Source organism: Falco peregrinus, chromosome 15 (assembly GCF_023634155.1).
Source record: "Falco peregrinus isolate bFalPer1 chromosome 15, bFalPer1.pri, whole genome shotgun sequence".
Lineage (NCBI taxonomy): Eukaryota > Metazoa > Chordata > Aves > Falconiformes > Falconidae > Falco > Falco peregrinus.
The window spans coordinates 4,210,263-4,234,619 of NC_073735.1; the positions used below are offsets into that span (position 1 = coordinate 4,210,263).

Below are 24,357 nucleotides of genomic sequence, written 5' to 3' on the forward strand. Positions count from 1 at the left end.
CCCAGACTTAAAACCTTGTATAATCATGACAGAGAGCCTTTGTAAGAAGATTTGCAAAATAAGTGGTGGAACACTCTCATCTTAATGGCCCAGACGAAAACAAAACCACACAGTCATAATATTGAGAATCTTTCCATTTCTGTGGGATTTGGTTCTCAAGTTGCTTCTTCAAACACTGCCAACTGCTGAGAGAAACCTTTTTTCCATGAAAGACAATTTGAAGCCCGTTTTGGGTTCTTCGAGCAGGCTGTTGTTTAATAATAGCTGATACTTAAAGGTTACTGTAACAATCCCTGTTTTCCTCTTTGTGCAGAATGCATTGAATGGCTTTTAGTAAGTCAGAAGATAGAGAGTTTGCAATATTTCTAGTGTAATTGCCAAAATTTTGCCTGAGTCAGCTATTTTGCTTTCGGTTAAGTGGCTTGACCTGTACTCGGTAGAGTTTATTGAAAGATTTTTAATAAAGCCTGTTTTGTTTGAAGAGTGTAAGGGTGGCAGATGTATTGGTCTGCTTCATTCAAATAATGTATACATGAAAGGCTGCTTCAGTTAATTAAATAAATAAACTACACAACAAAGTAAATAAATGTAGCCTAGTAGCCTGCATTATTTGTTTTGTTTGGTCAGCATAACACTGTGCCTTCTCTGAAGACAGCGAGCGTTAGATCAGTCAGACCATTCCAGGACTTCAATATATCATCAGTGTTCTTAAACTATTCAGGTAATAAAAAGAAATGAAAATATTTTCCATTTATCCCATCCTTCAAGACTTTATGTTGTTGGTTTTGCTCATCAGTTCTTACAGCTCGTTTGTTGGTATTTTAGATTGGCAATGCTTTTTCCAAGCAAAAATGATAGATTTACTGGAGACAAGGCTGTTTACCTTTTCTGAGAAGCAGACTTGCTATCAGTTTAAATGTAAATGTTTAAGTGTAGTTTGCCAAAAATAGTGTGTAGATTCAAAACTAAAAGAAACAATTTGTTTGCTGGGTAGTCTCCAGGAAAAGTGGTCCTTGTTCAAGAACAGGTTTAGTTTGAGTCAGTTTTTAACTCATTATAATAGGAACTTTGGAAGGCCCTTGCCAGGGCTATGTAGAAAGAGATGCAAATTGTGTCATCGATCTAATTGTACTGTCACAGACAAAATAGAACAAGTAGAAATAGTGATTAGAGGAAGTTAGAAATAGCGTATCAAGTGAAAGGAGGGAGTTTTACCAACTATAAACACTGTATGCAAGCAGCTTAAAAGAACAAACTGGGTGTAAACTCTGGGTTACAGATGAGTAGTATATGATCTACGGAAGGTTTTGGAGGACCTCTCCTGTAGTTAGAAATACAGAAAAATTTCATACTCAAAAGTGGCGTGAATGAATTGGGGCATGAGAATGTGAGACTAGGACTGGATTGGAGAGAGAGAGGTGCCGCTGGATGCTATAAAATCTCCTTTCCTAAGAGAGTCTTAGCGTTAATAAAAAATACTTTGTAATGTGCTCCAGTAGCCAGGCACCTTACTGACTTTTGTTCTTGCTTCAGCCAGTTTCCTGAAATGATTTCTGTTGACAAGCAACTGTGCACATCTGTCTTCAAAAGGTATCTCTTTTTGAAGCCATTTTGGGGAAAGTTTCCCGTTTCCTGTTCTGGGTTTTGTACCACTGAGGTCACGTACCTGACCATTTGTACGGCATGGGGCAGAGGATCTTAGGCTTTAGTGATTATAAAGTTTAAAGTTAAATGTCTGTTATTGAGGATGTTAGTACAGCATGTTCTTCCTTCAAATGGCTACAGGGAGAAGAAAAACGTGCTAGGCCAGAGTCTTCAAAGTGCAAATCTGTTCTTTCTCTTTGAATATGTTTGACTGAATATTTAGCAGTCTTCGCATAACATTGTTAACTATCCTCAGAATAGTTTTTATTCACATTTTGCTGTAAAGAGAAGCAGTGCTCTTGCTTTTGAGCACAGTTCACATGTACCTAATATATGATAAGGCAGGCTTTGTAGCTAGAAAGCACTTTTTACCTCCCCAAAATGTATTGCCTTATGCAGTAATATAAGAACAGCAAATGGAGGCAGCAAGATATGTTAAAAATGCAGCTTTCTCTTCCCTGAACATATTTTCCTTGTGTAATTGCATATATTTATCTCAGTGTTTTATAGTGCATTTATAAAAGCATTCCTGCCTCTCTTTCTGATACTGCAAAAAGCTCTTATTCACTCTTTGGGCAATTTCAAGAATTGTTCATTTGCAATTTATTATATTTGGAAGCACTTTATAATACGGAAGGAGACGTGAAGCAGGGCCTTGATAAATAAGTCATTATGGTTACAACAATAGCTATGTCTGAGGAGATATTTTCATAACTCATTAACACTGTTTCCATTTGAGAGGTGAAGGCATAAAATTAAACCTAAGAAGAGCAATTTGGCTTATTTTTCAGTAGACTTTCAGTTAAGTATTTCATGAAAAAGAAGAATAAATCAAAACAGAATTAACTTTTGTAACTTTATGGATTGCTTAGTTGCTGAATTTCCCAAATGTAATTTGTCAGCTCGTAACAAAATCAAAAGTTTTGATTCTCTTAGTGTCATTTTTAAACTGCTGGAGGTGCAAGTTTCTTGCCATCACTGGCCCCAGAACGTGGGGTTGCGTTAAGACAATAATCTTGCACTTCAGCAAGGTTTTGTAGAACACACTGACCTTTATGGGGCAGCCTTTTTTGGAGACACTACTCTCGTTCTTTTTGACAAAATATGCACATTTTCTGCTTTACTTTCCATGTCTTTGTTCCTTCTCTTTGGTTTTCCATTTTGTCTGACACTTGTCATTGTAGACCTAGTGATACTTGATTTTCCTAGTGAGCTTTAGAAGGGGGTTCCCAAATTCCAGTTGCTCATGTACCACTCTCTCAGAAAGCACAATTCTTTTTACCATAGCAGTAAGAGTGGCTCCTAGCACTGTCCTAAGCTTCTCTTGTTCTCAAGATGTAGGTGTAGAGGGAGATAGCTTCCCCCATCTGTTCTCATCTCATGTGGATTCAGTGGTAGAGACCCAAAGCCTGCTTGACTGTTCAGAAAAGTTCAAGCGGTGCTTCGTGTGCAGCCTCAACAGAGGGAGAGGGAGGCGAGATGGAATTACAACTTCCAAGTGACTTTCACGCTACTAATCGTGCATACGTAATGATTTAGGAGCCCCTGTGTTGGAGAGGAACAACAGCAATTCTGATCCTTTGGAAATTTGGCGGAGTTCAACCATTCGTTTTTGTCACCTCCCATTGCACCTATAGACATCATCAGAGGAAGAGGAGGAATGCGAGGTGATCCAGTCGGCTCTCTGCGCTCAGCTTAAAGACAAAGCAGGGCAGGGTTTATCATTTATCTACATAATCATAACCAAACCAAGAGGATTTTTATTTTTTTTTATCGAGGGGGTATAGTTGGCGTGAGGTGGGGGTACCGGTTCTTACAATTGTTTTAGTACCGTACCACCATCTTCCCTCCCTGTTAGGGTGACATCAGGCCACAATAACCTTGCGTAATACACCTAAACAAGGACTTAATGCCAAACTCCAAGGGGTGATGAGGGAGGCCCATCTGAGCAACAGCACATCAGGTGAACGAAGTCGTAGCTTTGCTTTAGTGCTGCTTAGATTCTGCTTCCAAAATGCACTTGAGCTACAGTTGTTTGAATGTCAGTGCACTGAACAAAGCTCTGGTTTTGTGTATAATTTCCCTTGCAAACAGATGCGTGGTCTCTTTTGTGCTGCATTTCTAATTTCTCAGAGGGCTCTTCCTGTCTCAGTATCTTATCAATAAGTGAAGACGTTATCAGGGAACAGATATATTTTATATATATATATATATATATATATATATATATATGGAAGATTTGGAACACAAAAGCAATGTAGTGTAGCAGGATGGAACTCTTTATTGTTTAAGAAGTCTTGAAAATTGATGAAATGGTCCCTTTAGGTGAAGGTAACATTTCTGCTTTACAGTGTTAGTACTGGATGTGTTTTGAAAACTCTGGCTGTATTTAACATAGATTCTTTCCATTTTCTAGGTGTGCCAAATATTTGCCCTTTATTGAATTGTCCATTTGCTAGATAATCTGTGCAGAGGAGAAGCTGATTTGGAACATGTTGCTTCTGGGTTTTCGAAATGATTTTCCCAAGACAATTTTAGTATCTTATCACCCAGGAAGCAGTGTCTCTCACAGATTTGGGAAAGCAAGCTTTATATGTATTTACCAGCCCCCCCAACCCTTTTTGAACACTTATTTGCATTAAATTGCCCTTTTTTCTTTGCCTAGGCTCAATAGATGAGGGGGTTACGGAGGGATTGCCCACACTCCAGAGTACCTCTGGCACTAACGCTCATGCAGATGATGATGATCGGTATGTACCAATGTAGTGTGCAAACTGTTCTGCAGCAAGTGCTGTGCTGTAATTAACCTACCCAGCCTTAATCCCAGAATGTTTAGTTGTTTGTACATCTAATTCTCTGTGTTGATCAACATACAATCAGTGCCTGAAGGTTCAGATGCTGTAGAAGAATGTAGGTGATGAAAGTCAGAATTTGCTTACCTGTTCCTTCATTTCCTGTCTATTTCCAGGCAACACTGGTGAAGAAAGATATTCATGTTTTTACTGTTCCTTCATCACTGCTCTTTATTAATGCCAATTTGAAAAAAAATCTTTACTGTGAAACAGGTGTGGTAGTTGCATGCATGCTAAAGCTGACGTAAAGGCACAAAAGCAACAAAATGAGAACAAGTGCCTAGTCTTGGCTTCACCAGAGATTGCTATTGCCATAAACCACAGAACAGGCAGAGCAGCCTGAAATCTTTTCTCCCAAACTTTCTGCGTGTAGCTTTTTACTAAGATGCTGTGTGTCACTTTACTGTAAATATTTAGCGGTCTTTTTGGCAGAGAAGGCCAAACCAAAATGGGTCTCTTTGGTCAAAGATGTATCGTAGTTCTCACAGACCGAAGCGATGTACCTGCAAGTGGCCTACAAGGGTACACAGAACTGGTTTGACTTCTATTTCTTTGCTTTTGCGGTGTGTCAAGTGTGTGTATAGCTAGCTTTTGCATAGTGTTTTGTTAGACAAGTGGATCTGAGGAAGAAGTGTGAACCTTTGGGAGTTGTTCCAGAAACTGTGTCAAGTGAAACTCCCTATAGAGATAACTATCAAGAGCTGCATTTTCATAGCTCGTAAAACCTTTCCTGACATTTCCATCTAAAACCTGTCCCATTGCAGGATTAAATCTGGAGGGAAAATAACTGCCTAGATAAGATTTTTTTGTATGACACAGAAGATGTTATCTATTTGCTAAACCAACCTCAGTATAAAAATAATACCCAGCATTTAGGGTATGAATTGATAGTAGGAGCACATGTTACATTAGAACTAATCCAGGTTTTTTAAAGCTATAATTCTAAAGTCAAGTGGCATACATATTTTCAGCAGAGGATTATTTCAGAAATTTCCTATAAAATTGCAGAGCTTTGGTGCAAACTGCACAGAATAATTCAGGATAAATAAAATCCTTTAAACGCACTGAAAATTCCCACTTAAAGGTCTCTTCCATGCAGCAAAGGAAAGAATATTTGCCTTAGTTTATGCCCAAATTTGAAAATAATTAGTCTCAGAGTAACAGAAGCATCAGCAAAATGAACTAGAATTTGCATGTAGTTTATATCACAGTAAGGAATGAACAGATAGGGGAATTTATGAGAATTTTGGACTCCAGAACTAAAATTTTCTACCAAGTGATGTACTTTATAAATTCAAGTGAAAGTGCCAAGACTCTGCTTATTCTGTCAATCAATTAAATGTGTAAAATGGTGCTTTCAAGTCCCAAAAAGTTTTCTTTCACAGGCACGTATGTGTATGCCTGTCAGGATGGGACAGGGCATTCTGATACGCTGTGACAGCCCTTTGAGCACCGAACTTCTAAATTCCCATTTCAAGCACTGGATGGGCACATCAGCAAATAAATACAGCCTGTCATTCTCTGTGTAGCAATTTGGACACGCAGTTTTGGGTGCACAAGAATTCTGAGTAAGATAAAATGTATATCTCTAGCTGAATCAAATGAAGACGTGATCAGTTAATCATATGGATGGAGAAAATCTCCCCCTCTTTACTTTTGTTTTGTTGTGGTGTTTTTTTTTAAATGCACCTTTAGTTTAAGTCCATGTTGTACATTGCTTTATTAGCAGAAATTCTCAACATGTCAAAATCAGTTGTGAGTGGACAATGCAAGTTTGTAGTGAGAAATGGGTTTTTTTTTTGGCAAGTATATGTTATATTTCTGTTCATAAAACAAAGCAAAAGACTAGTCCATCTAAAGGTCTTTCAGTATTACATCCTTACCACCATGGAAACAATCATAAATATTTCAAAGTTTAAAACATCTTATCTCTTCTGTTTCTGTGTTAATAATTAACGTCATTAATTGGTCCTCTTCCATAGTCAGCGTTTCATAAACAGCAGGTCACATGTAATTGTTGTCAGCTTAATAGACACACAGGAATTTGTTACGTATTAAAACTACTGTTTCACAGTGAAGTCTGATGCATTCTTTCTCTGATATTTCACATTTGGATTGTAATATACTTTTCTGACATAGATCTGTAATTCAGCCTTGGCTGGTTTAACAGTTAGCCTCTGTATCAGTTTGCTGATTTAAAAAGGAGTTGCAAAGACTCAATTATAAAAGAACTCTCTGATCCAATATAATGAGAGCCTCCACTTTTCTAAAATAAGTGTTATTTACAAATAGATAATGTTTCTAGGCTCACTGAGCATTTTGGCATTCACATTTGTCAGAGTGTTGTTCTACACAGTTAAACCTCTTGGTGAAGAGAAGAAAAAAATGCAAGTAGAATATTTTAACCTTGCAGTGAAAACATTTTAAACCTATCTCTTTGTCTAGCTGTTAGAGAAATTATCTGAGATGTTAGACGAATCTCAACTGTTAAATGCCACATTTAGCACAAATTGCATGCCATTGAGTATATATGGAGAAAAAGAAGCAGGGGAGAGAAAATATGTTTGTGTTTTAAATGTAATTTGTTCATTGTGCTAAGGTGCGCGCTTGTGTCACCAATAGGTATTTCAGCCTGCTTGCAGTGTAAGGATGGAAAAAGACATGCCAGTCACTGGTAGCTGGAGAGCCTCCTGATTGCCATTTGATCTGCTTTAATCAGCCTTTCTCATTGTGAAGCTTTTATGTAGGAAAAACCAAAACTTTATTTTCAATTTCTGCTGGGAAGGTTGTCCCCGTAGCGCTTCTCCTGGCTGTTTCAATTGCAGAGAAGCTGGCACCAGTACAGGCTTTGAGGATGAACTAGCCTGAGAAAGCTGGGAAAAAAAAGGAGGGCTGTGATTCCTAATTTCTGTCCTAGTTTGAGTGTCTCCCTAGGAAGCTCTCAGAGCACAATGCGCTGTTGCCTCCTCACAGTCCCTTAATACAAGAAGGAGGGAGGAAGAACCTGAGAATTGTGTTACCAGAAGCTGAAGTTCTCTATAAAGCAAATGTCGCAGAAAACAAACGCAATACTTATTTGAGCACACTACCTGTGTGTGTCTATGTACATCCAAGAGCAGGAGTTCTGGCTGGCCAGCCTGTTGTCCCTTTTATCAACCCTGCATCGCAGCTGTCGCTTCTGTTGCACGTAGCTGTGAAAATTTTGATTGTGAATTCTCTGATCAGCTGAGTGCAAGGAAACCTTTTCTGAAGGAACGTGCCCCTTAGCCAGACTGTGTGACATTTGTCAAATGAGGGGCAAGTTGGCCATCCTGGGCCCAGATCCATTTGGCCATTTGATTACTAGGCTGTTACGGCAGCTGAACTTCTATGCCTTACACGTTTTTTGCAATGTTGTTCCTTTTTTTTTTTTTTTGATAACAGATCGGTCTGTTGGTCTGTGTTGGTGGAGTTGTCACTGGTAAAGTGGAAAGTGTATGGTCATACCAACTCCAGAGACAAAACTAATGTTTCCGTGTCTGAGTAGAGAAAAATCTGTTCTTTATCTAGTGATCTGCTCACAGGGAGGGAGGGGAGCGCCAGGGTTTGTCAGAAATTTGGTTAGACAAATCAGAACCCGTGTTTACAAATACCCTCATTTGTTTCAAGTGGGTCTGATGAGGCCTCAGCTGGCCTTTTTAGACCTATACACGGCAGGGAACTACACTCTGCCAGGCCCAGGGCATGAGCTGGTAACTTCCCTCTTGGAAATACTCCCTTTAGCAAAGATCAACAAGTATGTCAGCATCTATGTTTTCCACAGCTCTCTAGGACCCTACTGTCTATAAAAAGAATCGAAGGACAATAAAATTTCTTCCTTAGAGCAAATATTCCAGTTGCATGAGAGCAGAAATCCTTCTGGGTTTTTACAGACTTGATTGATACTGAACTCCTGCAGGAAGCTCTTTCATCCTGTGTGTATCGAGGGAGAGCTGGTGCTCCCTCACTCTCCAGATAAATTATACAATTGGAACTTTTGCTGCTGACACCCATCATTGTATTTTGAATTCAGACGCCCAGTTCTCACAGTTGTATTGACATCCATTTCCAGAGGAGATAAAGACAATTAAGGTATTGATTTTAAAGAGATTACCCTAGTTCTTTGCCGTCCTGTGCTGATCTGGTCTGTGGATTTTTGTATGATGTAGGAGAATGTATTTTTGCAAGGTGCACGTTTCATTCCCGTGAACATTAGAAGCCCACAAATTCAGCCGAACCTTGAAACCAGTAATCTGGGCTTGAGATGGAAGCAGAGCAGGGAAAGGATTTGTTCAGTCAGGGAGACTTTCTGACTGTGTGCAACAGGAGACATCGTTGTACTTTTTTCTCAATAGATTTCAGACATTACGGTTTAGTAAAACTAAAATTGCATTGTTCTGGCTGTGGAATATTCCGGGTCAGAGCAGTTCCCTGCTGCCAGTGATGTCTGATCTTCTGTCAGGCTGCGAGCAAGCTGAAATATCTATTTCAACAACAAATATAGACCTTAATGCTCAGGAAAGGGAAACCCCAGGTAAGTACAAACTCCTATTGCTATTATGTTTGTACCAGCAGATTTGTTTTTAGTTTACTATGCCCTTTAGCAAAGCAAGTTCCTTGCCAGAGGACTGGGATTGTAACGCTTAAACAGTTCCCTTAAACAGTTTGCAGCTAGAGGCTATGGAGAAGCAATTAGTCAGTTTTAAATAAATTACTTGGAAAGTTAAATCATTCCTTTATTATAGTCTGTGTGCTGTTTTTTAACATAGAATCTTTTTAACAGAGAATAGCTTGAACTATTCTCAGAGCTGATTGAATCAGACAAGGAGCAAGAATTGATTAATTAGATTAATATTCTAAGCTTAACAATATGTAGTTGTAGATACTAATGTTTGTTCATTGGACTTGGATTGAAATGAAAATGAATGGGCTTTAATTTTGTGTGTAAATATCACTGAAACTGCAAAACACTCCTTTGCTTTCCAATTTGCTCCGTTCTTTAAATTCTGCCTTCAGGGACTGTTTGCTGATTGTAAGTCATCGATATGCCTGAGAAAATGCCCGTGCCTGGAAAATAAAGTTCAGTTTGCAGCTGGTGCTCAGACCTGTTGCCCAAAGAAATGGAAGGCAGAGGTTATCCTCTGGTTTTGTTCAGGTGTGTGAAGTCAGTGGCGATAAGACTTCAGATGCAGGTCAGACGTGTTGCTATAGAGGCAGAGATTTCCAACCTAGATACCGATTTCAACAGAAATGTGAAGCGCTGGTCTTTTTTTTCTTCTCATACAAATGTGTTCAACGTTCACATTTCCACGGACAAGGCTTCTTAGGTTTTTTTTTTTTCTTTAGCTTGCTTGTAAATCAGTGAATTTTTTCTTTGTAGTTTGGAGAACGTTCAGTATCCCTACCAACTCTACATTGCTCCTTCTACCAGCAGCACAGAGAGACCCAGCCCAAATGGTCCAGACAGACCTTTTCAGTGTCCAACCTGCGGGGTCCGGTTCACTCGCATTCAGAACTTAAAACAACACATGCTTATCCACTCAGGTAAGAAACGTTACTGCTTCCAAAAATTGCTCATTTATAGACTCACAGGGTTTTGCTCACTGTGCCGCAAATAAAATAATGCAGTTCTTTTTTAATCACCTGCCAAGTGTTTGAGAACCGATTTCAGAAAGATTGGTTAGAGGTATGTCTCACTGAATGCTTGTTTTGATACATCAGATCTGACTGATAGCTCTGTTCATGGATGATTAGCATTTGTGTGGACTGAAAAAAGATCTGATTGTCTGACACCCATCAGAATAAGTCAGTTTCATGATAAAGGTTTGAGATGAAATAAAGTATACTGGGGTTTTTATTATACTAAAGAAGTGATGTAGATCGAAATTCTTCCTCTTACATGTTGTAATTGTCTGCTGTGTTTTAGAGGGGACTTGCAGCCATAAGAAACTACGCTCTATCTAATGTCTTTGCATTGAAGAAAGTTGTATACCTTTCAATCTCAGAGTGTTTGGAGGGATTGCAGGACAACTGGATTGGTTTGATGATCAATTTAGGTACTACAGATAGAGTACAGGTAGCAAAAGGTTCATGTGAATGCCTCCTCTGAGTCTTGATCCCCAAATTGGTACATTTATTTTGATTCCTAACAAGTATGAACTCCTAATGTCTTTGCTGTCGGTGTTCAAGACCTGTCAGCGTTATCTGGCAGTAGTGTTGACATTTGAGCGAATGAAGGGGATATTAAAGGGTTATTGCGCTTTAGCACTGAGCCTCATGGTTTAGCATCTGCTGGATTGAGCTTGACTCAAGCCCGCGCACAGATGCTGTACTGTTTTTGGGCAGAGCAACCTCAAGTGTCAAGATGTAATTTTTTCCACTGTCAGCAATTATTTGTCAAAACCTTTCAAGCAAAATGACCAGACTATGTTTAGGCCAGCGGTAATAATACATGTTTAATACAAACTTTGTGGGCATATCAGGTGCAAAACTATCCCAGGCTGGTTGCTAAAGTCTTAACTGACAGCAGCCAGACAGGCTTCAGCAAAGCATCTGTGGCCGACCTGTCAACTGGCAACCCCTGGGCAAAGTTGGGAGAGATTTAAATAGCTGTGTTACAGTAATTAGCACGCAGAAGAAACTCTCAGAACTTGCAGATGTTGAAAGTGTTTTCACATAAGCAAAATGGCTGAAGAGATTTTCCTCGGACTTATCAGAGGAAGTAGATGCCCTTGGACAGTACGAAAGCATGAAAAGTTTTAGCTCCACGAGACAATATTCTAGTATATTAACTTGCTTTCACATGCTTAACAAGGAGTTTCAGTGTAACCGTAACTACAGCTTTCTCTGTATAAAAGCCCCAATTAAAAGTTCAGCTCCCGCTTTGAATGTAAGGAAAGCAGAGTGAAAGACTGGTGGAATTAACAGCCTGGACTGATGCACATTCAGCCTTTTGAAAAATCCTTTTTTTATTCCTTGACAGCCCTATTATGAATGGAGCTCCATATTCCAGATTCTTGGCCTCGTGTTTGGATTTCCACACTTTCTGGAGTTCAGTCTTTTTATTAAATCTTAACTTTTTGGTGATTCAGTCTATTATGTTGTAATAGTTCTGTTTGGGTGTGATTACATACTCCCAGCCACTGCAACATGTTGCAGAGCTCATGTGTTTTAGGGTTTTATTAGTGCCTGTGATAAATGAAAAATGAACGCCTAACAGAATTTCTAAATTAATACAAGAAAAAAATGAGGCATGAACCTAAACTGTCTTAGCTGTCTGTCATGCAAAGTTGCTGAAAATTCTTGTATAGAGAGGTTCCCACGCAATATAAAGGCTGCTACTTCACCCTTTTATCACCATTCCTGCTGCATTACAGGGGCATCCTTGTGCACAGGGTCCCCCTGCCAGAACACTTCTCTGAGGCCAAAGGCAGCCAGAAAAAAACACTGCAATTAAGGGTAGTCTGATAATTGCATTGTTGGGAACCAGTCTGGCACAAGAATCTCCCAAGATCAAAGGAGTTCAAAGACGGTTTGAGATGACTGCTGCATCAGATAGTTTTTGGCTGTGGCTCAGGACCTTATCCATAGCATAATCCATGGAGGCTTGTGTTCGTTTTGAACTGTGGGGAGGAAGGCGCGCAAGCGTTATGGACAGGTCACATTGTTAGGAAATTTTTTGACAATTGGATCTGAGAAAACGTAGCTCTCTTCTAATTGTTTCTGCCATTTTAAAGTGAAACGGAGAATTTCTTCCTAAACCAGCGCTTTGCTGTGAGTGGCCACAGCTGCTGTGCTTTCGCTGTTAGGAGTCTGGAAGGATTTTGCCAGTGACCTCTCATTACAAAAGGTGAATGTTTTGGGTTTTTTTTCCTCTCTCTTCCGCAGGCATTAAACCATTTCAGTGTGACCGCTGTGGGAAAAAGTTCACCCGAGCTTACTCGCTAAAGATGCATCGCCTGAAGCACGAAGGTAAACGCTGTTTCCGGTGCCAGATATGTAGTGCCACTTTCACTTCCTTCGGGGAATATAAACACCACATGCGGGTTTCCCGGCATATTATCCGCAAGCCTCGGATTTACGAGTGCAAAACATGTGGCGCCATGTTCACCAACTCTGGAAATTTAATCGTTCACCTGAGGAGCTTGAACCATGAAGCGTCAGAGCTAGCAAACTACTTCCAGAGCAGGTGAGGTGCACAGCAAAAACCTAACAGGGAAACGTGCCTTTTTTTTTTTTTTTAATTCCTTTTTTCTTTTTTTTTTTTCTTTTTCTTTTTCTTTTTTTTTTTTTTTTTTTCCTAAATCATCTTTTCCTGCTTTCAGGGCAGCCTGCTGTGCCTCTCATCAGGTTGCCAGCTAATTCCAGTCAAATTCATTCTTGCGCCACTCTCTGTTGTATCTGATCTGTCTTGCAGCGTCTAAGCTATATAGGAGGGCACTGAAGAATCGAGTGATATGCAGAAGCTGCTTCTGGGCTACTTAATTTCTCTTTTCAGTGCTGTCTGTGGACAGGCTAATAGTGTTAAGTCCTAGCATTCTGTGCTATAGCATCTGTGGAGTTCTGTAAATGATTTGCTATTCAAAATCTCATACATGGCCTGTGCGCTTACATAGGGCATAGCCTTACGACTTCATTTTAAGTACTTGCTTGATGGTGGATGTTGTGGAAAGATTGCATGACTCTATACCTTCTCTTTTTTCATTTTCTAGGTAACATTTTACTAAATTATTAGACTAATAGGGTTTGGACTAGTAAGGGCCAGTTGGACATCTCGTTTATCAGGGCACAAAAGTCTTGGCATATCTCATAAGCACACTTCACTAAAGACTATTAAAAGGCTTCTGAGGCATCAGACTAGCCTGTATTCTCATACTGAAATAAATGTTTGTAACCATTGGAATTTGAGATGGGAAAATGTGAGAGCGAATGAGGAAAGAGAAAGATAGATCTCAGCTCTTAAATGTATGGAGAGAGTGCAGCTTGGTGTGTGCCAGTCATCTGTATTCAGCAATGCAAAAGAAATGTATTGTAAATGTTGTGGCATCTACAATAGCATCCCTGGTGATCTCTAGACATCATGCTTTTTCCCCTACAAAACATTTCAGCATTTTGTCCTGTTATCTCAGAAGCGAAGTAGGATGAAAAAACTACGAAACAAACCAGGAAAGCCAGTCACTGTTTTTTCCAACAGAATATTGTTTAAAAGTACAAGCGCTTCAAATCTGTGGGTTTACACAGTTCTTGTTCTTAGCACTTGTGCCAAAACTAGAGCGAGAACTCTTAAGGGATGATGATGCCATGATTGTGGTAAGCATTTTATTGTTGTCGTCGAATTAAAGTCAGATTGAAGTGTGTGATTTCAGTTGTCCGTAGGCCTTCCTTTAGTTTGAATGTACAGACACTAGGTTTAGCCTAGTTGATTGCAAATCTGGATTTGAAGCAGTGAATGCTGCTGTCATGTAAGAAAAGGACTGCTTTAAAGTGCATTAATACAAGGAGGAACAAAGCATATAAATAAATGTGCATATATGTAACATGTATATACTTGCCTCAAGTACAAACTTACATGTCTGGTGCTGAAAATTTGCCAAGAAACCTTATTTTCTTTATGTCCTTATGCTCTGCAAATACTACTGGAGAGTTTCGTAGATTTTCTCTGGGTGCGCTCAGCCATCATTTGGTAAGAGTAAGTTACAGAGCTGTGGTCCAGAAAGTACTGAAACGGGAAGGAAACGCAATTCCTTTCTTTTCACAGTAGTGTGATACGTGTCAACATCACAGAACACCGCTGTGGTTGGCAGCCTCCGTACGCTTCCAGCAGAACCCTTGCCTCCTTGCCTCATGCTTCTGTTTACAGCCTGTCCCCTCTTAGAGGAGTGCTGCTGCTGTTTCTCGGGTGGGTCTTACCTCAGTGGTGGAAAAGGCCCACATCTTTGCCAGTGCTGAACTCATTTTTGTTTCTGTTTTTAAAGGTTGAGTGCGTGCTTTTTTCAATGGGGTTTTCAGTGCCGTATGATGTTCCAGCCATTAACTTTCATTCTCATCCAGGTGATACAATCTAAATAACAAGTTGCTGTGTAGGAAATAATGGATGCAAAGCGATGCGAAATAGCTGCCTTTGAATACATTCTCTGTGTGTTTAAATGAGAACCAGGTTATAGTGCTTAGTGAAGTATGTCGCTGTGATGATCTTGGAGCAATGTGAAATGAGTATCTTTGTTCTCTGTGCAATGCAGTGCATAGCTTGTGTGATGTTAACTGATACACAGAAACTGATATCGCTAATGTTTGTGTGAGAAATGACATTTCTCTTCTGTCCTTTGCCCCTCTTCTAGTGACTTCCTAGTACCGGACTACTTAAACCAGGAACAAGAAGAGACCCTCGGGCAGTATGAGCTAGGGGAGCATGGCTTTGAAAGCAACTCTTCTGTCCAAATGCCTGTCATTTCACAGGTGTCGTCAACTCAGAATTGTGAAAGCACTTTCCCCTTGGGGTCTCTGGGTGGGTTGGCAGAGAAGGAAGAAGATATGCCAGAGCAGCCAAAGACTAACGCCACTGCTGAGGCAACCACAGGTGACCCTCCGAAACCGGAGCTGTCATCTATTACTATTGAATAATTCATGGTTTGGTTTCATTTTTGTTCTTTGGAAAGTGCCTGTGTTTGGTCCTGTACATTTTAATTTAATTTTTTTAAACAAAAGTGGGGAGATTTTCCCTTTTTACTTTGTAAGCTACGCTTTAAACAGAAAACTGCAACAGATGTTAGATTATTTTTCATGACTGAATGATCACTTCTGTGAAAATATTTAAGACTGAATGCACAAAAAGATCTTGTCAGAACATCATGGAAGCTGTGATACACTTCTAAAGAAGAACAACTGATTCAGATCACTTTAACTATTTCTTCTTCCACAGTTAGAGCAGCTCATTAAGTTTCTCTTGCTTCTGCAGACCCTCTGGTTAAGGGAAAGAAATCAGAGGAAACCTTTTTAAAATGACAAACAAAAGGATGCATTGGAAATCATTATTGAACAGTTTTGACTAGTTTTGAGTGGATGCTTTAATCTTCTGCATAAAAAAAGAAAAATGACACTTCCTATCTCTGTGCCTGCTGTTTTTCAAAGCGCTTACTGTAACCCTTTTCTTGGAAACAGTAAGCATTTTTGAAACTAACAGTCACAGGCTTTTTAAAAACACGTTGTCCCTTTTCATCTCAGATGAATCAGTTTTGACAAACCAAGAGATGTCATGCCAGGTATTCCTACTTCTTATATTCCAGTCCTTTTAGAAACTGCTTGATCAGGTAGCCTGTCTAGATTTGCCCATCTAAGGTTAGACGTGGAAATACTACGGTCAGAAGTCTGATGGTGCATAATGAATTGAGGATGATAGGAAAGTGTATATCCGTGCAAGCCTGACAAATATCTCATGACTGTATCTTTCTGTAGAAGGGGGACCTTCTACATGAAATGTATGAAAATGAAGGTTTTCCCAAACAGAAATTCTGAAGTCGTGGCTAGATTGTTTGCAGATCTGATCACTTCCCCCTGTCATGTATACTGTATCTTTACTAATCTCCAAAAGCTAGCTAGAGGGAGTTTACAGATGGGAAAAAAATGAGCTCTTTTGTGTGTTATTGCACATTTTTTTGTTTATACATATGCATGTATAGTTTCTGAGATTTTTATTAGTCTGTTTTGGACAAAACGAGCAATTTACTCTCTTTAGAGGCCATCTTTCTAACCCAACGGGGGGTTGTTTACAAAAAACCTATATAGCAATGATGAATTGTTCCTGTTTCAAAACATTTTAAGTCCTTGCCAACTCGGTTTATTAAAGGCCATTACTCCAGCTACATACACAGCTCAAGTAAGCAATAAATTGAAAGATTTGCAATTTCATTTTTCCATATTTAGAAAAAGCTGCAAATTTAGGGTGTGGGATTTTCAGAGCAGTGAGTCTTGTTTTGTCGAGGCTGTTTGGGCTATAGTACTGCTTTGAAACCTAAATCAGGAAATATATTAGGAGGTTTGTGATTTTTCTTACTGCTTCTTAAGTTAACTCGGTGTTTGATGCCAAATGCCTGTCGCCTACAGATGACATGCTGAGCAAGTAGGTATTACCTGATCTTAGTATTCCAAAGGCATGATATACTCCCTTAGTTTTGAATCTTGGTTGGTTGTTGTTTGTTTTTTTTTAAATTGTTGCTTTCTGTTCGGATTTGTTTTAGGCAAATATGAGGAGGAAATGAAACCAATAGAGAAAGGTTGCTTCTGAAGAAACAGAAGACACAAAAGTCGTATTATATGGCAAGATCAATTTGTATTCAGTTAGCTTAGGCAGCTTTGATACTCTGTAGGTCTGAGTTGTTTCTACTAATAGCCAGCTTCCGTAAGGAAAAAAGTTTATTGCCCTTTGGAAAGAGCTTAAAGGGTTTCAGTGACTTTAAAATTTTTCTCTGCTGTGTTTTAGGTCAATAAACCACATTTTAGTTAGATAGAGCAAAAACATTTGGGATATAAGTCCTTTCCAAGTTGCTGGAATGAAGTTTCTCCGCCAGATCCAAAGGGTGTTTTAGCATCACGCTGCAAAGAAGTTCTCTGCTACAATTCAGTCTTGTATGTCTACCTGTGTAAGTCTTCTTAAAAGGGCTTGAAGGAGAAATTCTTCATTTGGGATGCTGTACTGTGAATTAGTCCAGTGTCTGTTGATGGGCTGAATTTAAAGACCAATTCTCTTCCAGTTCTGATTTCTGCAACTGAGAAGCCAGTGAGACAAGACAAGGTCTTTTGCTGAGCTTTATCCTGAATTATAGGGCTATGAAACTGAACTCACATACATAATTTGCTTTTTTTCTAACAAGTGTTACTCCACCTTGCAGGTATGAGGATCCTTTGTGATTCATGTAGTAAAAAGTACTTCACACAGAAACACATTTCCAGACTGTACGGATGTAATGATCAAAGGTGGTTAGATATAAACGGACGTAATCTTCTGTTGGAATCTGATCATTTTCACCCATTAGATATTTTGCTGAACAGTTTATCAGTGAGGAGAAGTGCAAATACAGAATAGACATATCTGGATATTGGATTTTTAAGGCTTAAAATTTTGTGTCAGAAGGCAAACTGCTTTCTGAATACCAAAGAGAAGGGGAAATAAAAGCTAAGACGACTTTGCAGCTCTAATCTGTTCTTCCTTGAAAAGAAATGAGTATCATTAACTGTTAACACCTTGGTACAAGGCAAGTCATGGGTTTCATTGGTCATCACGCTATGTTACACATTCTCTTTTTAACCCTGTAATCTCCGTGAAACATCTTAATTTAGTTCCCACTTTTCAGTCTGATTCAACTGCAGGAACAATAAGAGTTTTTAGAGGATTTTTTTTGTTGGTTTGTTCAGTTTTAGGGTTGGGTTTACTTGTTAGTTCTCCTGTTTGTAATCGTTTCTTGTTAGTATCTCTTTTCTCCATAGAAGTGAACACAGATTAAACACAAATATTGTTTTATTTCTCGTCCCTAACTTGTTGGAAGTGTTCAGTTCTTTGAAACACTGGTGTTCTTCACAGGAGAGATGTAAAAGCATAGGACACCTTAAAACAATCTCTGTTGCTAATACGCTTAGATTCCAAATTGAGCAAGATAGATATCTAACTAAGCTAGAAGAAACTTGCCTTAAACTACACTTGGGATTAAACCTAAAGTATAAATTTCTTTCAGTACATTATCAGAGGATTTTGAACTCTGGACTGCATTTTCTTTTTTTCCTCTTTTTTTTTTCTTTTCTTTTCTGTTTTTTTTCTGTAATTTTTTCTCTCCTGCCCCCACACCCCCGGAAACCCCCATTATTTGGTATGCATTTATGTTTCTGTGTGACAAGGATCACAGAATCGCGGAACAGTTGAGACTGGAAGGGACTCTGGAGGTGATCTAGTTAACCCTCATGCTCAAAGCAGAATCAGCGAGAACAGGTTGCTCAGTCAGATTTTGAATATCTGCGAAGATGGAGACTCCCCAAGTTCTCTAGGAAAGCTGTTCCAGTGTTTGACCACCCTCACTGTTAAAAAGGTTTCGGTATGTTTGCATGGGATTTCTTGTTTTTCACTTTGTGCCCACTGAGAAAGGTCTGGCTCCATCTTCTCTGCCCCCTTCTATCCAGTAGTTTCACAGATGGATAAGATCCTCCTGAGCCTTCCCCAGGCCGAACAGCCCAATCACTCCCAGCCTGTACGGCAGATGTTCTAGTCCCTTTCTCATCTTTGTGGCCCTTACAAGTTGTTTAGAATTTCTTCCAAATAGCTACACGCACAACACATTGCAGCAGTTTCTTTGTCAATGAGTAGTCTCCAAATGAATTCACCAAATGATTTATGTCTTGCTTTTTGCGTATCCTCCTCCCATGCGGCACCAATCTTTGCACTCAGTGGAAAATCCTGTCCTCGCCCATTTATTTTGCAAGCAGAGTGCCTTTACTACCACAGAACTAGCAAGGTTCTGCCGTATGCCAGGGACCCGGATTCTCGGAGTCTGTGTGGGGTCTTTACTCCTTGCATATTGTGTAGAGCAGTACGTCTGATGGGAACAATGGGAGGGGAAGGGATAGGCTTTTTCCTGATTTATCATGGTGTTTTGGGAGAGGGGAGAAGATTCAGAAGCTTTCTATTTCCCTGCAAAGAGTGGAAGAAAAAGAAGTTAGGTTTTCACTGTGCGGGAGTTTTGGCCAGGTTGTAAGGGTTTGTTTTGTTTTTCGATGCAGACACATAGCACAACTCCCCTGGAAGTCCATGGGGATACCTACACTTTTAGCAGCTTAAGCTCCCCGTAAGAGCTGCTTGTCACTGTTCTTACACCACATTAAAAAAGGTGTGTGTTCCTGACGATTTGTCTGTCTTACTACAGTTTGAGTTCAGTTGTCAGGCTCGCAGATACTATGGTCAAGTCTCTCATACTGAGAGATTAGTAGACTAGGTTATTGAAAATGGTTCTGGGTTCACATGTATCCTGAGTCTAAAAGGTATGAATTTAAACTTTTTTAAAAAGTAATAGCTGCCAATGCAGTAAAATATATTTTATAAGACTATGATCCCTATATGTCCCTTACGGGATAAAATTTTATTGTTTTTAAGCTATGGTTTAAAGTTTTTATATGAGGGCTTCAGTCGCTTCTTGGTTGCTGGCTTTCCCCTCCAGCCCCAGGATGTAAGAGCACTGAGACTATTGCCGGTCTCTCTCTGAGACGAACCATGAAGCATTTTATATGCAAATAGAACGGGAGCTTTGTGCACCCTGCAGGGATGGAGAAAATGCAGATGCAGGAGCACCTGTCGCTCCTACATCCATTACAACTTCCACACCATCAGAATATGGAAAATAGCTAATTTTCATTCAGATCGATTAAGTTCGAGTTTTGCTTATGAGGTGAAACCCAGTTTTGGAGGTTTCTCATCTCCAGTTATGGACATAATAAATTCCATAGCACCTTGATGACAGATAAGAGGGTTCAAGGCCGGACGGTACCTCAGCCACATCAGAGGTCCCTAGCAAATAGAATCGGTTCAAAGTATTGGAGGAAATGTACCATAAAAAACAAATGTGAATTTTTTTAAATGCAACAGTACTTACTGCTCTGGGTTTTTGTTAACTCAATGTGTGCTATCACAGTAATTCAGTGTCCCACAGGTCTCAAATCGGGTTGCACTAAAAAAAAAAATAAAATAAATAGCTGAATCAGTTTCTGGTGCTGCCAGCCTGTGTGGCAACTGTACCTGCAGTCTTCCTGAGGGTTGCTGAAGTCCCCAGAGGAGTGATTTTGTTTAACCATTCGTTTAGCTGATGCATGCTTTTGATATTCTGACCTATAGCCCTGGCTACACCAAGTTCTTGGACAGCTTCTTTGCCCTGTTCCTGCAGTGCCTTCACTCTAGGTGCTGCCCTATGGTGAAACCCCAAAGAGGGAAAAGAGTAAGCTGGAGGAAAAAATGTGAATTAAATTATTGTTGGGCTTCTTTGTGCATTTTAGTAACAGTGAAACCCCCTTAACTGTGCCAGTCTCCAGTCACCAGCCGTATATCCAGTCGTCATCTCATCCACAGTACAGCTTCTCTTGTTGATGCTGGCCACAGCTAGATTACTTGGCATGTTTATTGACTTAACAGAATTGTTTTTTGGTTTTGGTTTTGTTTTTTAATGTATACGATGTTTAAATACACTTCACATTTTATATAATACTATCTGGCTATTAGTATTTTTCAGGAACCATAGTTCTTGGTGGCTATATATATTTTTGTGACTTTTTTTGTAAACTAAGTGCCGTTTCAACGTTACAATCATTTTTAGAGTTATTGTAATCAATGTGAATATCATGTTTTTTCAAATCTGTTCTGAGCCTGTAGTGTTTGCTTTGTGATCATATGTGTAATGTATATATTCTGTATAGTTACATTGTATTGAAATACTAGCTTGTTTGATATAAGAACAGTATGTATTGGGTACCTTTTTGCTAGCCTGGTTGTTTAATCTTTAAAAAAAAATGTTCTAAAATACAAAAAAAAAATAATCTCCAAACTGGTCCCATTATAGGTCAAAATTAAGGGGGGAGAAAAACTAGTTTTGAGTGTCTTTGGATAGAAACATGAAGCTTAAGATTTTTCATTAAAATATTAATGTTTTATGGAGTATATCTTTGCTTTGTGTCGTTATTTAACTATACCAGAGTTGGCTTGTAGTACAAAAGACCAGCTTTGACCTTGCAAAAGAAGGTGCTGCTCTGTTGCTAGAGCCACATTCTCTCATAACTTTTGCTTATAATTAGTCTTGAGGTAGTCGAGTACGAGGAGAACTCGCTGTTGCTGAAGCTGTCATTGAGAGGAAGATAGTTTAAAGCACAGCAAGCATTAATAAATGATTGGAGAGGTCATATGAGTAAAGAGTATTACGAATAAAGTACACGTTTCTGTTTAATTTTCCATTGTATATTACATTTCCTTTTGTTAATGTTTTCTTTTAGGCCGTATTCTGCAAAAGCGGTGGGGCCGCCTTTTGAACGGGGTTTTATTGATGGAAAGCCAGCCAAGAACGAGCCTAATCAAATTAGTCAAAGCAGAAGATGTTTATAAAGGACAGTAGACAGAGTCACCGTGATTGCAGCTGTGTGAGCTTCAAAGTAGTCCTGAAACAGCCTAGAGTCACGGGACTTAAAATACACCTCTGCTGTTTCTGGCACCCCTTGCAATTAAATTAATTTGCCTCCTACAGACCCACCTGTCTGACCGAGCTGGGATGCTGGCTGGATCAACACATAGCTAGGGCACAGGTAGGAAAATGGAAGTTTTGTAACCGCTTGGCTGAAATGATTCGAACTCTGCCCGGTAGCCTGTGTGAATAACAAGCAGGCTGGCGTGGTTCGTATGCTAGCAGTCCAGCGGTGTGCAGCATCTGACACGGGAGCGAAAAGGAAAATGGAAAAGCATGCCGTGGTGCAGAGTAAGCGGCCGCGACGAACCTTGGGTGGCGGGGTTTGAGGAGAGTGTCTAAACTCCCGAGTTCTCAGTTGCCGGAGGACCTCGTGTAGGGGCAGAAGTATTTTAGCAGAAGGGTAATTGGGAGAGGGAACGTATCTGGTGAAGGCTTTGGAGAGAATGAGATGTAAAGGCTCTGCCTCTGTTGGTCTCCTGGAAAAGCAAGAATTTAGCTGCTTTGAAGACAGACAGACCCAGTTAGGAGTACGCAGTGATGCTTAGCAGACCGTTACAGATCTAAAGCCTGTATATGAACATATACTATCACAAAGCTAAGGCACGACTGCTAAAACACATACCTTTGATGGATATCGAGGTTCAGACTTGTGACTGGAGCGGATTTTTCCAAAGCACAATCATATGTTGTAAGTTTAGCATGAAACATCTTTTAGATGTCCGTAACAAAGCACGAGTACACCACTGAAGTTTTTCTGTGGCTTCCTTATAGCGTTGAAGCATTTTATTCCTGACAGTAATGAAGTACTATTTCTTTTGCACAGTGGAGAGCGGCCGAGATGAGATTGAACTCATAGCTACCGAGAATGTAGTAGAGCAGGGAACAGAGTTCTCCCAGGGCTTACTGCACCATTCCTACGTATGTGATATCCTGGTGAAAATGAAGCTGCTAAGAGAAACCTGGCTCGGATTAAGTATAAAGCGCTTTTCACGAGCTGCTTGTGTATGCTGCATCTCCAGAGTACTGAGCGTAACTCTTGTCATCGCCGCTCTTAGAGCAGAGATTGCTGTGAGACCACGAGCGAGCAGAGCAGGGGTAAGTGCGTACATGGTAGAACCTCGGTGACAGCTCGGAGCAGTGTGCTCTTCAGTCCTTCTGAGTTGGGGGATCTGTTAACGCTTTTTTTTTTCAGAGGAGACATGCGCTTTTCGGAGAGCAGATTTACACTTGCTGCTAGTAGCCCTGATTTTCTTAGCTGCTGTTCGCAAATGCTTTAGGAATAGCCTGCAGGCACCCAGAGTGAGACCCAAGTGCTTGAAAACCACTTTAAAGGCTTGAATTAATTGCCTTTGATCGCAAGTTGCCTTTGTCTCGGTCTCAGGGTCTCCCGGTAAATATTAGAGAGCATACGGGGCACCTATCTGTATATCTTGCTTGCACCTTTACCTCTGGTTGTTGAGATTTGAACTCTTCTGTCCCACTGCTGAAGTCGATGGCCACGACACAGGGGAGGTACTTTGCTCGACTGCCTGTTAATTTGCGTGGCTGCGCTACTATCGCTGACTCCTAGACAGCCCCCTCCCACAATTCACATACAACCGATCGGATTTACGTGGGAATCCATCCGCCGCATCTGCCAGAACTGCATTCCCGGTCTTCCTATGCCTGCATACAGCTAGATCCTGTGTTTTGTAACACATCCTTTAGAAGGTAACAGTTTTTTCTCCCAGAGTACTGCTTGTTCCCCTGTACGCACACGCGTGCACACACTCACAATCTGTATGTGCTCGTTCAGAAGGAATTTTGAACAACGATCATGCAAAAACATCAACTGACCAACTCCTTCCTTGCTGCTTCTCTACAGAAACAGCTGGCATTGCTGGCTTTTTCGGGGTTAATTCTCTTACGAAACAGGTTACTCGGTTAAACCTCCGGCAAGAACCTGGCTTCACTCTTCTGTCAGCCCGTACAAACTGCTCTGGAGTTTGGAGTGGAAAGCAGAGGCACGGTTCAGCGCGATCCTGTGCCCATCTCCAAACAAGCTTCTCCTCCACAGGGAGGCAGGACTTGGGGAGAAGATACAAATTGTAAGGAAGCAGAATATTTTCTGATCTCCAGAGGGGTCTGTTTGGAGGTGGCGAGTGCTGATGGTACTGCAGTGTATTTTTCGCTTTTGTTTTTTTTCTCTGCGTAGACTCTTGACGCTTTCCAGGCTATTTCTAAGAAAAAACCCCAATGTCAGCTACAAGCAGCTTGCTGTTAAGTATCAGGAAACATCAAATAAATATGGGCAGTATCTATTTATGCCAAAACAAAGTACAGTCCTTAATTATTTGTTGGCTTAAAGCATTTACGTCTGCAGTGCAGTATAGCTTTCAAACTACCTCGGGCCAAAGATAGCTGTGACAGAAAACGAATGGTAAAGTGGATGAACTGAATTCTTTGGAGGCCGGGGAGAAGCCTCCCAGGTGAGTACACCTCTGAGTCGGAGGGGAATAACCAAAAGGGTTGGGAGGGGAGCAAGGAAACCATGATGTGTTCGTGGGCTGGTGGAGGTGGTGACTCTTGATTCCAGGATCAGTTTTGTGTGTGTAAGTGACGAAGACGTTTTGACACACACACAAGGAGAAAGGATCCCTCAGGGT

At 40.2% G+C, this 24,357-nt stretch overlaps 1 protein-coding gene across 12 annotated transcripts in view; it reads left to right on the forward strand.

The window, feature by feature from the left end:
• The window catches only part of ZBTB44 (zinc finger and BTB domain containing 44), a 44,506-nt gene extending 20,383 nt beyond the window's left edge, over positions 1-24,123 (forward strand). The window contains exons 3-8 of one of the 12 annotated variants that reach the window (XR_008749898.1): positions 4,310-4,394; positions 9,895-10,058; positions 12,402-12,485; positions 21,525-21,668; positions 21,773-21,830; positions 22,536-24,122. Coding sequence is in view for 7 of the 12 variants with exons in the window: in XM_055819313.1 (XP_055675288.1) it covers positions 4,310-4,394; positions 9,895-10,058; positions 12,402-12,702; positions 14,852-15,134 (833 nt within the window). In the remaining 5 variants the exon portion in view is untranslated. Of the gene's footprint in view, positions 1-4,309; positions 4,395-9,894; positions 10,059-12,401; positions 12,703-14,851; positions 21,196-21,524 lie in introns of those variants that run through there. The other 11 variants (XR_008749895.1, XR_008749896.1, XR_008749897.1 and 8 more) reach the window with 11 other exon arrangements.
• Positions 24,124-24,357: the final 234 nt, after the last annotated feature.